The 15421-nt window shown below is 33.0% G+C and overlaps 1 protein-coding gene across 5 annotated transcripts in view; it reads left to right on the plus strand.

Annotated features, from left to right (window-relative positions):
• Window positions 1–15421, plus strand: part of WDR37 (WD repeat domain 37) — a 127395-nt gene that overhangs the window by 38540 nt on the left and 73434 nt on the right. For 4 of the 5 annotated variants that reach the window (XM_077151880.1, XM_077151883.1, XM_077151881.1 and 1 more), the window contains 5 exons: window positions 2446–2613; window positions 7795–7891; window positions 10757–10852; window positions 11180–11244; window positions 14710–14845. In XM_077151880.1, coding sequence (XP_077007995.1) covers window positions 2476–2613; window positions 7795–7891; window positions 10757–10852; window positions 11180–11244; window positions 14710–14845 — 532 coding nt within the window. In that variant the 5' untranslated portion in view covers window positions 2446–2475. Of the gene's footprint in view, window positions 1–2445; window positions 2614–4271; window positions 4777–7794; window positions 7892–10756; window positions 10853–11179; window positions 11245–14709; window positions 14846–15421 lie in introns of those variants that run through there. The other variant, XM_077151885.1, reaches the window with a different exon arrangement.

Here is a 15421-nt window from a genome sequence, read left to right on the forward strand (position 1 = left end):
TTAACCTATACCCCAAATAGATATGTTATATATGGTACCAGAATAGAATATAAATAATAAGCCTTGACAGAGTATAGATAACAAAAGTTGGGAGATGGAAGGCTGTAGGGGAGAAGAAGAGAATTAAAAGACATTGACAGTAGTTGAAGAAGGGAGATATAATATGTAAGTATACTACTTAAAATTATATCAGGTAGTGGTATGATTACATTGGGAGAAGAGATTAATTGCAAAAAATGAGTAGGCAATGTCCAGATTAGATAAATCTGTAGTTGAAGGAAGATAAAATATGCAAATATGTTACTTAAAATTACATTAACTAACAGTGATACAATTATATTGAGAGGAGATGTTGATAATAGCAGGAAATAAATAAGTAATATCCAAAATGGGTGATTAAAAAAGTTTATATTATTTAGAAGCTTGAATAATGACTTCAAGAACTGCTGTCTGATGATAGCCACTAATCGTATGTGGCTACTGAGCATTTGAAATGTGATTAGTTTGAATTTAGGTGTGCTTTGCATGTAAAATATACTGAACTTTGAAGACTTAGTATAAAAGCCAAATGTAAAATATCTCATTAATGTTTTTTATATTGTTTATAAAATGATAATACTTTGAACATATTGGGTTAAATACATCATTAGAATTAATTTCACCCGTTTTTCCTTTTTAAATGTGATTACTGGAAAATCTAAAATGATATGAAGCTCACATTATAGTTTTTGATCTTTTGTCTCTTCGAATTTGGTTACTTTGTCTTCTAGCTTGCTGATCCTTTCTTCTGCCTCTTCAAATCTGCTGTTGTGTGTTGCTACTATATTTTAAATTTCATTTAGTGTGTCTTTCATTTCCATAAGTCTGTTATTTTTCTGTGTATTCTTTCAAATTCTTTATGTTCACATAGTTGTCTTAATATCCTTTATCTCTTTATCCATTTCATCAAATCTGTTTAGGAAATTTGTTCTAACATCTTTGATTAGTTCCAAATTCTGTGTCTCTTCTGACTTTTTATTGGGATCCTTTGACTGGGTCATATCTTCCTGTGTTTTATTGCCTTGTGATTTTTTTTTTGCTGATGCCTTCTCATCTCGTCTTGATGGGTCTGTTCTGAATGTCAGTTTCTCTCTTGTCTAGGATTTACTTGTTGTTTGGGTTTGTATTAGGACACTGCTTTGACAGCTGAATTGTCAATATTTTCCAGCTAAAACAGGGCTGGGTACCTGTGTAGGGGGTGTAGACCAGCACTGAGGCCTTGTGATAGGGTCTGGAGAGGCTCCAAAAAGCCTGCTTTTTTCCCCCTGCAACTTCCGACCTGTCCAGGAGACACGCTCTTTGGTTACTTATTCCTGCCCAGTAGCATCCAACAAGGCAGGGCTGAAACTTTGCTGGCTAGTATCTGGCTCAGTGTCATACTGTGTCTGCCTCTTTACTTGGGGTGGAGGACTCCTGTAGCCATTCTGGTCTGCAACTATCCCCCAGATAAAGATCAGGCCTCTGGTTGCTGCTTCTCTTAAGGGTGGAGCATAGGCGCTATTTGCTGCTGCTGGAGTTACATTCTATGCCCATGTTTCCTGTCTCTTCCTGCTGCACTGACCTGGGCATTGAAATGTCTTCCCATTTATCTCAGTCTACAAACAGTTGATTCAGACAGTTTTTACCTGGTTTCTTGCTGCTTTTGAGAGAAAAGTAGGTTCTGCCATTTCCTCCCTCTACTCCATTTTGGAAGCTCGTCTTTACGGCACATTTGTATTCCACGTTCCTCAGCATCTTGCGTCCTGCTGTGGGTCCCTTAGGTCTTGGGTCTCAGTGTCTAGATATGGGTGGGGATCTGTCCCACTGCTGTGAGAGATTTTATAGTATGTGTCCTCGGTGGGAGGGATCCCTGCTGGTGCCTCTGCGCTTCTCAAGTGGTATGGCACTGAGTGAGCGGGAGGAAGGGAACCAGCAAGTCCAGGACAGACATTCCCTACTTGATGTTTTTCTCTTTCTTTGATTCAGCTTTTGTGGGATCTTCTTCCAATCTTTACCTTCCTCCAGAATTCTGAGCAAGTGATATTTGTCCTTTTTTTCATGACACTGCTCTAGAATCTAGATTCTGTAACACGAGGCTAAAATGGGTTCCCCATGTGGGGATGGAGTAGGCTGAGCCCAGAGAAAGTTAGGTTAAGGGATAGTTGTTTTTCATTTTATGCTCTTCTTTCTTATTTAATTTTTAAAACATCATTAGTGAAATTTGGTTAAGAATGATTTCCTTAACAAAGGCTGTGACTTCTACCTTAAAACATTTTCATTTGTCCTTTCCTAAATTATATAGTTAATGTTAATCATGTAAGGAAGTTTTTATTAAAAATAATAGTTATTTTGTCCAGTATATTCCCTTTGTTTCAAGTTGCTGTATCATAAGGTTTATTTTTCCTGCTTTTGTTTACTTTATTGCAGAAGTGACCAGGACATTATCTTCTTGAAGTAATGCCCACAGAAAGTGGAAGTTGTTCAACTGCTCGCCAAGCAAAACAGAAACGCAAATCACATAGCCTTTCTATACGAAGAACTAACAGCTCAGAACAGGAAAGGACAGGACTTCCAAGAGAAATGTTAGAAGGACAGGTAAGTAGTTATAGATCAGTGTCTTAATTTTAAAAGATGGTGATCGTATTTGTAATGTTATAAAAATAGCCAAATATAAAAAAGTCTCCAACTAGGAAAAGGTTTATAATACCAAAACAGCAATGTCTTGGTTTGCTGAAATTGCTGTCATGAATATACCACAGGCTGCTTTTGGCTTAACAACACAAATTTATTGGCTCATGGTTTTGAGGTTAGAGTAGTCCAAAATCAAGATATTGGCAAGGCTGGCTTTCTCCCTGAAGGCTAGCACTCTGGTGGTGGCTGCCAGCAATCCTCCGGTTCCTTGGCTTGTTCATCTCCTGTCACATGGTGATGTCCTTCCCTTTTTTGCTTCTTCGACTTCCTGATTCTCTTTATAAAGCCTAGAATAATCCAGATTAAGGCTTACCCTCTTTCAAAAGAGCTGGGCTACATCTTAACTAAAAATAGCATTTCCAAGAAATCCTATTTAAAATAAATTCATAACCACAGGAATGAGGATTAAGAATTTGTGTATATTAGAGTATATAATTCAATGTACCACAAACAATAATAACTAAAATCGCAAACCAAGAAAAAAAGACATTAAAATTGCTGTCTAATACAATAACATACACAGAGATGAAATTATATTCTTAGACTAACCTCTGTTTATAATGCTTAGTTACAAAAAAAAAAGATCGGTGTGTCAATTTGGATTAGTTTGCTAATTGACAGAGTAAAATTTTAGTTTTTCTGTTTGTGTTAGTCTTAAGAGAGTCATAAACAATTATTTCTTCCTGTTCTCCGAAGAGTTTTTAGAATCAGTCTTGTAGTAACTTTACTTGGCTCTATCCTTGTCCTTGCTGCAGTGAGTATGTCATCTGCTTTTTTTAAAAATTGTGTTATGTATCTTTCTGATAATTGATGTTTCCTTCATTAAATAAACTAGTATTTTATTGATAAAATAAGTTTTGCTTATGCCTTTCTTAGTGAATATCTTTATAGATGATGACAATGTGTTAGAACGTTTAAATACTGTTGTGAAGCCTAAACAAAACTCTTTTATGCCAAAATAAATTACAGATGTAACTAATATCTGTATATATATTTTACATTTATAGCCATTTTACCCCCTCTTGAAACTAATTCATAAACCATAATATTACAGGAAAATAAGACTTAAATTTGAGAAATTGGATCGTATTTGTGTTAGATCTTGTTATAATCATAAGGATAAATTTATGTTAGGGGCTTTTATCTCTGGGGACTTGTAAGATGGAATGTCTACAAGGGCAGTAGTATATACTTCAGAACCTTATATGGTTCCCTGTCACAAAGTAGATAATGAATTAGAATTCAATTATTATATATTGAAAGAAGAATAAATAAATACTTGGTTCTACTCTATAAAAAGTAATTCATTTTAGTTTAATATTGGAAATAAAAATCATAGACTTTGAGGAGCCTCCAAAATATCTTTGATATTCTTAGGAAAGTGATTGTGTAAACCAGAGATGACCAATAGAACTTCTGTGTTGATGGAAGTGTTCTGTGTATGCATTATCTGATATGGTAGCCACTAGCCATATGTGGCTATTAAGCACTTGAAATGTGGCTAGTGTGACTGAGGAACTGAAAATTTAATTGTTAAAAATTTTCACTCACAACACAAAAGTTCATTTACATTTAAATTTAAATAGTCAAACACAGCTATTGGCTACCATATTGGACAATGCAGGTAACCATCTAACATTAAAGTTTTTAAAAAAATTTAGATTTACTTAACTTTCTAGTAATAAGAATTCACCAGCCTTCTTTGCAAGCATATTCTAGAGTTAACTTCCCTATAAGGTATTTGTTCTTATTTTCTTGGCCTTCCTGAATGCCAGTCCTCTATTGTGATGTAATACGAGTAGATAGTTGTACTTCATAGGGCCCTTTATACAGGTAATTCAAAATTCTATCAAGCTAAACAACCTGATAGCTGTACCTTTCTTACGACACTCCACTTTGTGTCTTCAACATTCCCTTGACAGTGCTTATATGTTGAATGGGTACAATTATTTGCGTTTGGACCAGTCAGTGTACTTCTGTGAGTGACCAGTGAAACAGTGGCTCTCACTAGTTCAGCAGCAGGAGGAAGAAGATAATGATAGTGTTTTGGTGCAAGAAGTTGGCATGGTAGGTATAAGTGGAAGGATTTAGGAGTAAAGAATGGTTGTTTACCAATATTGAATTGAATATTAGGCATAATAATTTTATAGACAAAAGTATATAAGAATATTCTTTCAATTGTTGGGGAGTATTGTAAAAGAAAGCAAAGATTAATATGAATGAGATGTTATGGTAGGTTTAATTTTATATTTTTGATTCATAAATCTTTATTTTATGAAGTATTTTAGAAAACAGTGATTAATGCAGGGATGAGAAGTCTGTTGTTGCAAAGTATTGATTGTAGCATGAAAAAAATGTTACCTGTATTTATGTACTGTAGTTTTTTACACAGTTCTTTTTTTTTCCCGTTGGAAATGGGATCCATTGCCTTTTATTTTGGGTGCATTGTCCGGGAATCGAACCTGGGTCTCCCGTGTGAAAGGCAGGCATTCTAACCACTGAACTACCCGTGGATTCTACTGCAGTTTTTTAGATGTGTGAAAATGCAGAAGTAATTAAATGCATATATATTTAGAAGATTTACTGAATTCATAGTAGCTCTTTTGAAATAAATTTTCTTCAGAGGTACTGAAAGCTTAGCTCCTACCATTTCAGGATTTGTGAAATTTAATGACATCACAAATAGTACTATTAGTAAAGGTTGAAAATGAATTTTATAAGGATTTTTCCTCTTTTGTTCAACTTGCCTTCAAGTGGGAAAGTTCTCATTTCACTTTACTTTTTTGATGATCTTTATAAAATTGAGATTTTTTGCTGACATCTCAGTTTTGTTTCCATGACAGTTACTTTTAATATTGAGGTGCATATAATACTCAAGTAAATAAAGTATTTTAGATGCTGAATAATTGGGATCTTAAATGATTATGGGTATAGGAGAGAAGGAAGTTATATATGTAAGAGGAGATTTGGTCTATTGCATAGGGTGTCAGAAGTACTTCCTTAAGGAAGTGACGTTTGAGCTGAGTACAGAAGTATGAGGAGGAATTAACCAGATGAGGTGGGGGAAAAATGTTCCATAAAGAGGGAATAAGATATGCAGAGACCACAAGGCTGGGCAGAGTGTATGTTAAATATGATTCTTGGTTCAGTTCTCACATTTTGTAGTTATTGAAATTTCCTCCCATAAAGGTTGAATTTAATTTTCATTGTTTAAGTTTTCATTTTCTTTTCCTCGTTGGTATTTTAGAGGGAAGTTGGGAGAGGCTGTATTTTACTGATTACTACCAGGTTCAAATTTTAAACCTGTGGTTTCATATACTTTTTTTTAAGTGCCTGAAATTTAAGAGTTCTGTGATTAATTTAAAACTCACATTGCTAAAACCCTTATATCGTTAGAGATCATTTTTATCTTCCTAAAAAGCTAATCTTAGGATTTATAATAAGCATTGTGTCCTTTTATTTTAATTAGACTCATTAAACATCAAGAAGTTTGTGCTATATATAAATTATAAGTCACTGAGAAAATTACACAACAGCAGTTAAGTATTGAAATATTATTTTAGTAGTATTTGTTGAGAATTTCACTTGAAAATTATTCTAAATACTGGAAAGGGTTTTTTCAGTTTGCTAATGTGGCTGGAATGCAATATACCAGAAATGCATTGGATTTTACAAAGGGGATTTATTAGGTTACAAATTCACAGTTCTAAGGCCATGAGACTGTCTACATAAGGCACCACAAGAGGATACCTTCACTCAAGAAAGGCTGATCACATCTGGGTTTTCTCTGTCACATGGGAAGGCACATGAGGACATCTTCTGTCCTTCTTTCCCTTTCTCGTTTCATATGGCTCTCTCAGCTTCTGGAGTCTCCTGGAGTTTTTCCTTCTACATCTCAAAATATCTGTGTCTTCGTTTCATCTCCCTGCTTTCTGTGTTGGCTCTGAGCACTAGTTTTTCTGACTTTTATCCTTTTCACACAGGGCTCCACTAAAAGGATTAAGACTCATGTTGAATAGGCAAGGTCACATTTCCAGCTAACCAAAAGGTCCCAATAGGTCTGCCCCCACAAGATTGGACTAGAAGAACACGCCTTTTCTGGGGTACATAACGGTTTCAAACTAGCACAAGGGGACACAAAATATATTATATAGCCACATCCTCAAATTAAAGTAGAAAGAAACTCTATATCAAATTGTCTGCTATTTATTAGCATTGTCTAAGAAAAGGAAATGTTTGTGAACATATTTAGTACCTAGGATACTGCTAACTCATTTGCCCATATTTAAACATTCAGCTGAGATGTTGCTTCCTCCCTAAACTCCTTGGCTGTAAACAGAGAGACTCGAGGTGTGAGACAGCAAAGGCATGTAGGGAGGAATTATATGTCACAATTGGGGTGCTTAAATGTTTTCATTTTTATCTAGTAGAGATTTTGATCTTATTAGGTAAGATTTTTCTTTTTCTCCTATTTTACAGCTCAGTGTTTTAGGTATTAAAAATAGTGTACAAGAAATAGCCAGATTATTTTGCTTGAAGCACAGTGAAACATAACGAGACCACTATAAAGGCACAATTTCTACATATTAAAATACATTTATAATAGTGTATAATACAGAATTTTAAGGCTTTTTTTTTTTTTTGGAGGGGGGTACATGGTTTGGGAATTGAACCCAGATCTTCTGCATGGAAGGTGAGCATTCTATTACTGAACCTCCTGTGTACCCTATGGAGGCTTTTCATAATGCAGTTTCATTTATGAGAACTGCCTTTTCTACAAATTTGAACTTTTTTTGAATACAGTGGGTATATTTCCTCCCTTGTAAAAGGAAAAATGTTATTTTGAAGAAGTACTTGTTCTTAAATGCCATATTGTGTAAAGTAACCAATTGTGAAATTCAATTACAGTTTCCTCTGTAGAAATTTGAAACTTTAAATTCCTTAAGTAAGAAATAAATTATGTAAAGATGTAAAATAAGAGTTTAGAATAAAAATTCACTTTCGAAAAAAGTATGGTTGTGCTTAGTATTTGAGTTATCTCTCCCTCTATCTATTTATTTAAAACATAATCTTCCTTTTCTATAGGATTCTAAACTGCCTTCCTCGGTTCGTAGTACACTTCTGGAACTATTTGGTCAAATAGAAAGAGAATTTGAAAACCTTTATATTGAAAACTTAGAATGTGAGTATCACCTATCTTAATATAATCTTATAACTTTTCACTTACCCATAGATCTCTTTGAAAGTCAAATTTATGGGTAGATATTCACCTACTGTATTAGTTTTCTGGTCTGCCATAACAAACCTAATAACACAAATTTATTATCATACAATTCTCTAGGTCAGAAGTCTGGTACAGGTCTTACCAAACTAAAATCATGTATTGGTAGAGCTGTGCTCCTTTCTGGAGACATTAGGGGAGTATCCATTTTGCGAATTGTTAGCAGAATTCGATTTCCTTGTGATTGTAGGTCCCTGTATTTTTGCTGGCAGTAAGATGAGGGCCATTCTGCCTTCTAGATAACTACCTCATTCCTTACTCATAGCCCCCTTCCTGCATCTTCAAAGCCAGCATTGTTGGGTGAAATCCTTTTCCTGTTGGATTTCTGAAGCCCACTCTTCTACATTCCTCTTCCACTTATAAGGACATGTGATTGGATTTGGCCACCTGTTTATCCAGGATAACCTCCCCAGTTCTAGAGCCTGAACTTTAAAAATACTTGCAAAGTTCCTCTTGCCATATAAGGTGGCATATCACAGATTCTGGGGCTTAGAATATGAGCATCTTTGTGAAGTGGAGCATTATTTTTCCTATCACGTCTACCAATCCAAATAATGAGTTTATGAACAATGAATGCATCTTACAATTTTTCCTGTACCAATTATACTACAAATTGAGAAAACTTTGATTTATGCTTTTCTTTATAAGATACCATAATTTGAAAATTTCTTAAAATGTGTGTATTACCTGTTTAACCTGTTAATTAAAGATTAATAGGATTTTGAATTGATGAAGCCTTTTAGTTTTTTATTATTTTAGAAGTAATTTCTTTAAGTAAAGAAGTAAGTTATGTAAAGATGTAAAATAGGAGTTTAGGATAAATGAATAGAAAGAACTGTATAGAAAATTCGAACTGTATAGAAAGAAAAATCAAACTGTATAGAAAGAAAAATCTCACTCCTATCATCCCTACCCAAACTGTATAGAAAGAAAAATCTCTTTCCTATTATCCCTACCCACCAACCCCATACCCCGTATTTCAAAGGAAAATATTTTCTGCGGTTTTTGCCTCTGATTTTTCTGGTGATTATTTCTATAAATTTAAATGATCTATTTTTATATTTGTCAAGTTTAGGCCATATGTATTAATGCTTTGCTATGAAGTATTAGGAAATGACCACATTCTTCTTTATCCTTCTCACTACTTCATTACATTCCAATTTGTTAATTATTTTTTTAGATTTGTGTTCATAATATTTACATTATGCAAATGTAATGATAATTAAGTCTTTTGTGCGATATCTAGAAGTTGATTCTAAAAAAACTAATAAATATTTGCATTATTAATAAAGTGGTGTGGATGGATGGAATAGTGAAATGAATGTAATCCTTTGTTATTTAATCTTTTCTGTTTGACAATTTTGATGTTTTAATGTTGGATTCTCCTTCTCGTAAATCCACCTTGAAAATTTACAGAAAATTTTCCCAGCATTATATAAAATAAAAATTAGGTACAATGTTGTGCATTTAATTTTAAGCTTTTTTTTTTTTTTTTAAGTATCAGAGTTTTAACAACTGAAGGGTGTCACTATGTTTCTGTTGTGATCTTAAGCAGTAAAGCAGTATTTTTATGGATTTGTGCAGATTGTTCAATTAAAAATTACTGGTGCTAGAGGTTTGGGTTTACGCTATTAGTTTCTTAAAAGTTTTGTTAGCTTTCTGTTGCTTGTAAAATATCAGGACTGCTTAGGGTAGATAATAATTAGAGCCTTTTCCTCTTGACCACTTTGTCTAACCTTATGTCATTCTGTTCTTTTATTCAGACCCTACCAGACCAATCTTCTCATTATACTCTGAATAGATCTTATCTCGTACAGTAGTTGGGAGGTTACATGGCAGTTATATAGGCTTTAGAGCTGGATAAGTATGCAGGTCAGGTCCCAGGTTCATCACTTCATTAACTTCGGTGTCTTTGGACTAGTTACCTAACCTTTCTGGGTCTCTCTTTCCTAATCTCTACAATATGGGTTACAACATTGATTTTAGAGGCCCATTACTTAGGGCCTGATGCATAGAAAGCCATCAATGTTGTTAATTTAATTTTCCTTCCCAGTGTCTTTGTTCTTTATACCTCATGTCCTTCCTTTTTATCCTTCTTTTTTTTCCCTGTAAGTCTGTAATTCTTACTGATTTTTCAGAACTTTTCTTGAATTTTTATTCTTTATTATATCTAATCTTTACTTAGTGCTTATGGCATCATGCACTGGTAGTGCATAATAATAACAATCCTATTATTGTGTCTTTTTCTCCAGTTTCAGTATTCTCAGCTAAATTGTAAATAATACTTTATTGAATTTCAGACAGTATCAGAATAATGTTTTTAAACGCATGGAATAAGATACAAAGGAAACTAATTATTGAAATGCAGGATCCCTGCTTGAGAACCTTGATAGCATGCATATCTTGCACAGGGTAGGAAGAGCTTTTGAGATTTTATTTCTGAAATATCTTGGAACAGTATCTTACTCTTTTCTCATTTTCTTGTATTTAAAAAAAATGATAAATGTTGCTTTGTTTATTCTCTTTCTTATATTTCAAGTTAGAATGTAGTCTGAAATTGAATTTGTCTTTTTTTTGTTCTTGTTAGGGATTGATTTTTTAGAACGCTATTAACTTTGATCTTCTTTATTAGAATATAATTCATATCTTTGTTTAGACAACATTAATATTTAACATTTTTACATGTTCAAGCTTTGGAAGTGGGGAATGCATTTAAACTAGAAAGTGCATATTTTACGTTTTTGAAAAATTTTCTTTTATTCCTAGTGCGTAGAGAAATCGATACTCTAAATGAACGATTAGCTGCTGAAGGACAAGCAATTGATGGGGCAGAACTGAGTAAAGGCCAACTCAAAACAAAAGGTAAAGTTGGATGTTCTTAAAAGAAGTGTCTCACTAATTATGTATTGTGAAAATTTATAATTTATTGAAGGATGCTGATTCATTTTTGTAATCAGCAAAATTTGAAATACTTAATTCAGGTATAGGTGTGGAAGATAAAAGAGCAAGGAAGCATGGGTTCATCTTCCAAGTCTGCCATTTTCTACTTATCACCTTGGACATTTGTATTTTTCTGGGTTTATTTTCTTCCTGTGTAAAATATGAGAGATTGGATATGATATATCAAGTTCATTCTGTGGTAATTAGATTGGATGATTGTATTTGATTGTCAATTCTTTGTCTCTACAGCCAGTCATAGTACCAGTCAGCTTTCTCAGAAATTAAAGACCACATATAAAGCTTCTACTAGCAAGGTATGCAAGACACTAACTCTTGGTTCCACATCAGTATTTACTCTTGAACCAATCATGTGGTATTTAAAATGTGTAGATGTGTACTTTAAATTGCATATTTTTCAATTAGATATATGTAACAGAAAAAGATGAATATCTTGTTTTAAGACAAATATAATTTTTAAAAGGAATAACATAGATATGTTAAATGCCCAAAATACGTAGACACTTACACACTAACCTGCCCTAATATTTATTGAGATTAATACATTGTGTTAGTAAAAATAATTGTCTTTAGAGGGAAAATATATTTTCTGTTGTTAATTGGCTTGATGCGTAAAGACTTTTTCATTGTATAAAACAATGACAATTACCTACTGAGCTATAGTTATAGTTACATTTTAGTTCATTGTCTTCTTTTCCTTAATTATCAAGTGGTCTGTCTCTTAGGCAAACAGGGACATCTGTGGTATTTTGCTTTCTCCTAAAGTTTCTTGTTTTTACCTTTTTAAGTGGCAAGGATTTAAGTGTTTGGAAATGAATTTATGAACTGCCATTAAGAAGTAATATTTTGAGGTGATCAAAATACTCTACTTTCAAGTATTTGCTCTGTACAAAAGATAAATGATCTAATTTTAATGAATGTACATTCCTTTCATTAAACCAAAAAATATTCAAGATTTGTGGTGAGTTTGCTGTGATGCATAGTTATTGTTAGCTTTTTCCAGCTTCTTCCCATGAGCTAAGGTTATTTAGCAAGACATCCACAGAAAGAATAACTGCAATTGATTAGTAGAGCAAATTATCTTGTTATTTCTGCTTATTTGAAAGTCTTTGGTAATTCTTTGTTATTACAAATATCTGATTATTACTGGCATTTTCTACTGTTTCCTTTGGTAACCTCTAGAATGTAAGTTGCTAATTAGCTTTTTTATCATGTAATGTCATTTAGCTTATGATTATTAATTTTCACATTTTAAATAAATTAAAACTAAACTTTTTGTTCAAACTGAAGTGTGAGATTATGTTTTTCCTCATTTAACTTCTTCTGATGTATTGTTTATTCTGGTAGCTACAGCTGCATATGTAATGTATGATTTTAGACTTCCAAATTTCAAAGTTTCTGATTATTTTGGAAGTAGAGGAAGAAATTATTATATCAAATTATCCCTTATCATGAGCAATAAAAAATTAAGTTTAGGAAAAGGTTAGGGTATGTACAAGAATACTTTGTTTTTATAAAAAATTATTGGAGATATTTAAAGCCCTAGGCATTTTAGCTATGGAAATTCATTTAATCTTATAAGGAACATATTTCTAATTATCTTTTTAGCATTTTGCACACTGTGTTTACCCATCTTAAAGAATAATAAGGAAAATACAAGGCAGTATTTGAAAATTGAAATAATTCTATTAGAGATTATATTCTGATTTCTACTACAGTATGAAATTTTGGTGTTAAAGCTAAGTAAGGGTACAAGAAAAATAGTACAGTCTAGAATCAGTACTTGCTCTCCTCTGACTCAGAGCCATTGAAGGCAAATAGCATGTTTGGTGAGAAAGTGGAAAAAAAAAAGTGCATTAAGTAACCCTAGAAGTGGTTTCTCTCCTTAAGTCTAATAGTATATTTCTAATGCCTTATGAGAAGGAGAGTGTAACATGCAAACCACTTTAAAGGAATTTGTAAAAATGTTCACAAAGTGATTTTTTTTATTAAGTAAACATCTAATTTCCTTGTGGAAAAAACCCTTTCTGATTTAAAAAATATTTTATATTGTATCATAGTTAAATAAATTAGGATGACAGGCATAAACGTCAATTTATTTCATTCTATTGCTTTTCTGTCACGAACATTTCCTTTAAGTAATTCGGTCTGTTTCATTGAGCCTCTGTAATTTTACAAAGTCCACGTTTTTAAGAACAAAGAGTTTAAGTTAATAGGTGGTCAGAGTGTAATAGACATTTTTGAGACAACATTATGAGTGAATAGTCGTAATATCCACAGACAATGCAATATCTTCTCTGCTTCCAAAATGCAACCAAAAATGTGGTTGGATTGAATGTTCTTATTGTACAAATAGAAGAGGTAAAGAATTTGGCTATACTTAGTTTTTTTTTTTTTTTTTATTAGAATGGTGAGCGGCTTAGAAAATGAAATTAACTTACTATGGGAGAAAGTTTTGCATGCTCTTTAATTTCACTTCCTCATAAAAATATCATTTAACGTCTGAATGACACTTTATGCCAGCAAAAACACTTCTTCACATTTTGGAAGGATAATTTTGCTGGGTTGAATAGGATATATATATTAGTTTCAAAAAAAAAAAAGGATGATGGGTTTGGGGTTGAACAAGTCCTTTTGTAATTCTTCTTTAAATTTAAACCAAGTCAAATGGAACCATTTTATATTATCAGTGAAAGTCATCTCTTCACCAACCATGTCGTTTAGTCTTTTTCTGTATCAGGGGAGTCATTAAAATGCACATGTTTGAGTTGGTGGAACAGACAGTGGATTGAATTTTAATGTGTTTATAGTAAGAATGTATCTAGGTAAATTTTCAGGGCTTTGCTTAGTCAGTTTTTAAAATAAGCTGTATAATATCACCCATTTTTCTTTTACACTTGATTTTACTGTTACATTCTGAACTGTTCTTAATAATCTATATTCTTGTTTACTTAAAAGCTAAAACTCATTCTTTGATCTGAGAACAACATCTGAAGACAAAACTCTAAAGAAATATTAGCATTTAGTTTCTTCCTTCCTTATATTTTTCTTATAAGAGAAAATCAGGGTTGTTTGTTGTGTATATCGTTATATGAGACAATACTTACATGCACCATTTTGTCTGTATTGTTTTCATGTCTGTCTTCTGTTAGACTGTAAGCTGCTTAAAGGCAAGGAACCTGTGTTTTATTCTTTGTGTTTTCTGCAGCTAGTGCATTGCTTGGCACCTGTCAAGTGCTCAATAAATGATTTTTAAACAAACCTGTTCATTTGTTAGAAGTGTCGTCTTTTAAATTCCCAACCCCATTATGTTTTCTCTCCATAATATGTGGTTGTTGTAAATTACCAAATACAGAAAAAATGGAGACCTCCTCCCTCCCCATAATAAAAACGCCTATTGTTAACAGTTTGGGGAATAGCTTCCTGACTCAAGTCTGACTGGCTAGCTAGCTACTATGCTGTTTTTTTTTTTTTTTTTTAGAATTTTGGAAATTTTGTGTGATGATTTCATGGTTTATGAAAGAGTGACTTAAAATGTCTAAATAAACTTTCTAATACATTGTTTATATGAATAATATCAAGCTGTGAAGTAAGGGGAAGTCTTCTCAAAACTTTGTATGAGGACCATTGTAATATCTAGCACAGTGCTGTGTTCTTTAATGTTTAAAATTCTGTTCCTGATTTATGGATTTTTTAAGACATTTTTTCCTTGTTGCACTTTTAAGCTTAAAATACTCACTTCATTCCCTTTGCTATTTTAGATTGTTTCCAGCTTTAAGACTACAACATCAAGGGCAATCTGCCAGCTTGTGAAGGAGTATATTGGTCACAGGGATGGAATCTGGGATGTGAGTGTTGCAAGAACACAGCCAGTGGTGCTGGGAACTGCATCTGCTGGTAAATTTTGACACATTTAAACTAGAGAAAAATCAAACAATTATCTTATTGAAAACAGAATTACTTGTCAACTGATTGAAATCCTTTGAAGCGAAAGTATGATGGATTAGTCACTAAAACTAAAAAAATTCATCCTTTTGTATGAGTACCCAGCAGTGCTTTAGTTCTGCCTTTACAATATTTATTTATGTATTTAATATTTCCCACTGTGAAATCTGACTTAAAAGCAACCAAATTTGAAGTGCATTGTAACAAGTAGTTATAGAACAAAATTTCAAAGTTTGGTAGGGGTTACAATTCCACAATTTGAGGTTTTTCCTTCTAGCTGTTCCAAGATACTGGAGACTAAAAGAAATATCAATATGATAGTTCACAGTCATACACATTTTTAAAATCCTATCTTCTCTGTTATAAATCCTCCTCCTCCTTTGAACCTTCTCCAGTCTTTAGTTGTGTTGGGGCCATGCCCATTCTAACTTTTTCATGGAAAAGGGTGTTGACAGTATGGTATAAGGGGATAGAACTAGTTGGTTTTAGAGAGGCTGGCCCCTCTGGTTTTCAGGACTTATTTGGTCT

The sequence above is a fragment of the Tamandua tetradactyla genome, chromosome 1, assembly GCF_023851605.1.
Source record: "Tamandua tetradactyla isolate mTamTet1 chromosome 1, mTamTet1.pri, whole genome shotgun sequence".
NCBI lineage: Eukaryota > Metazoa > Chordata > Mammalia > Pilosa > Myrmecophagidae > Tamandua > Tamandua tetradactyla.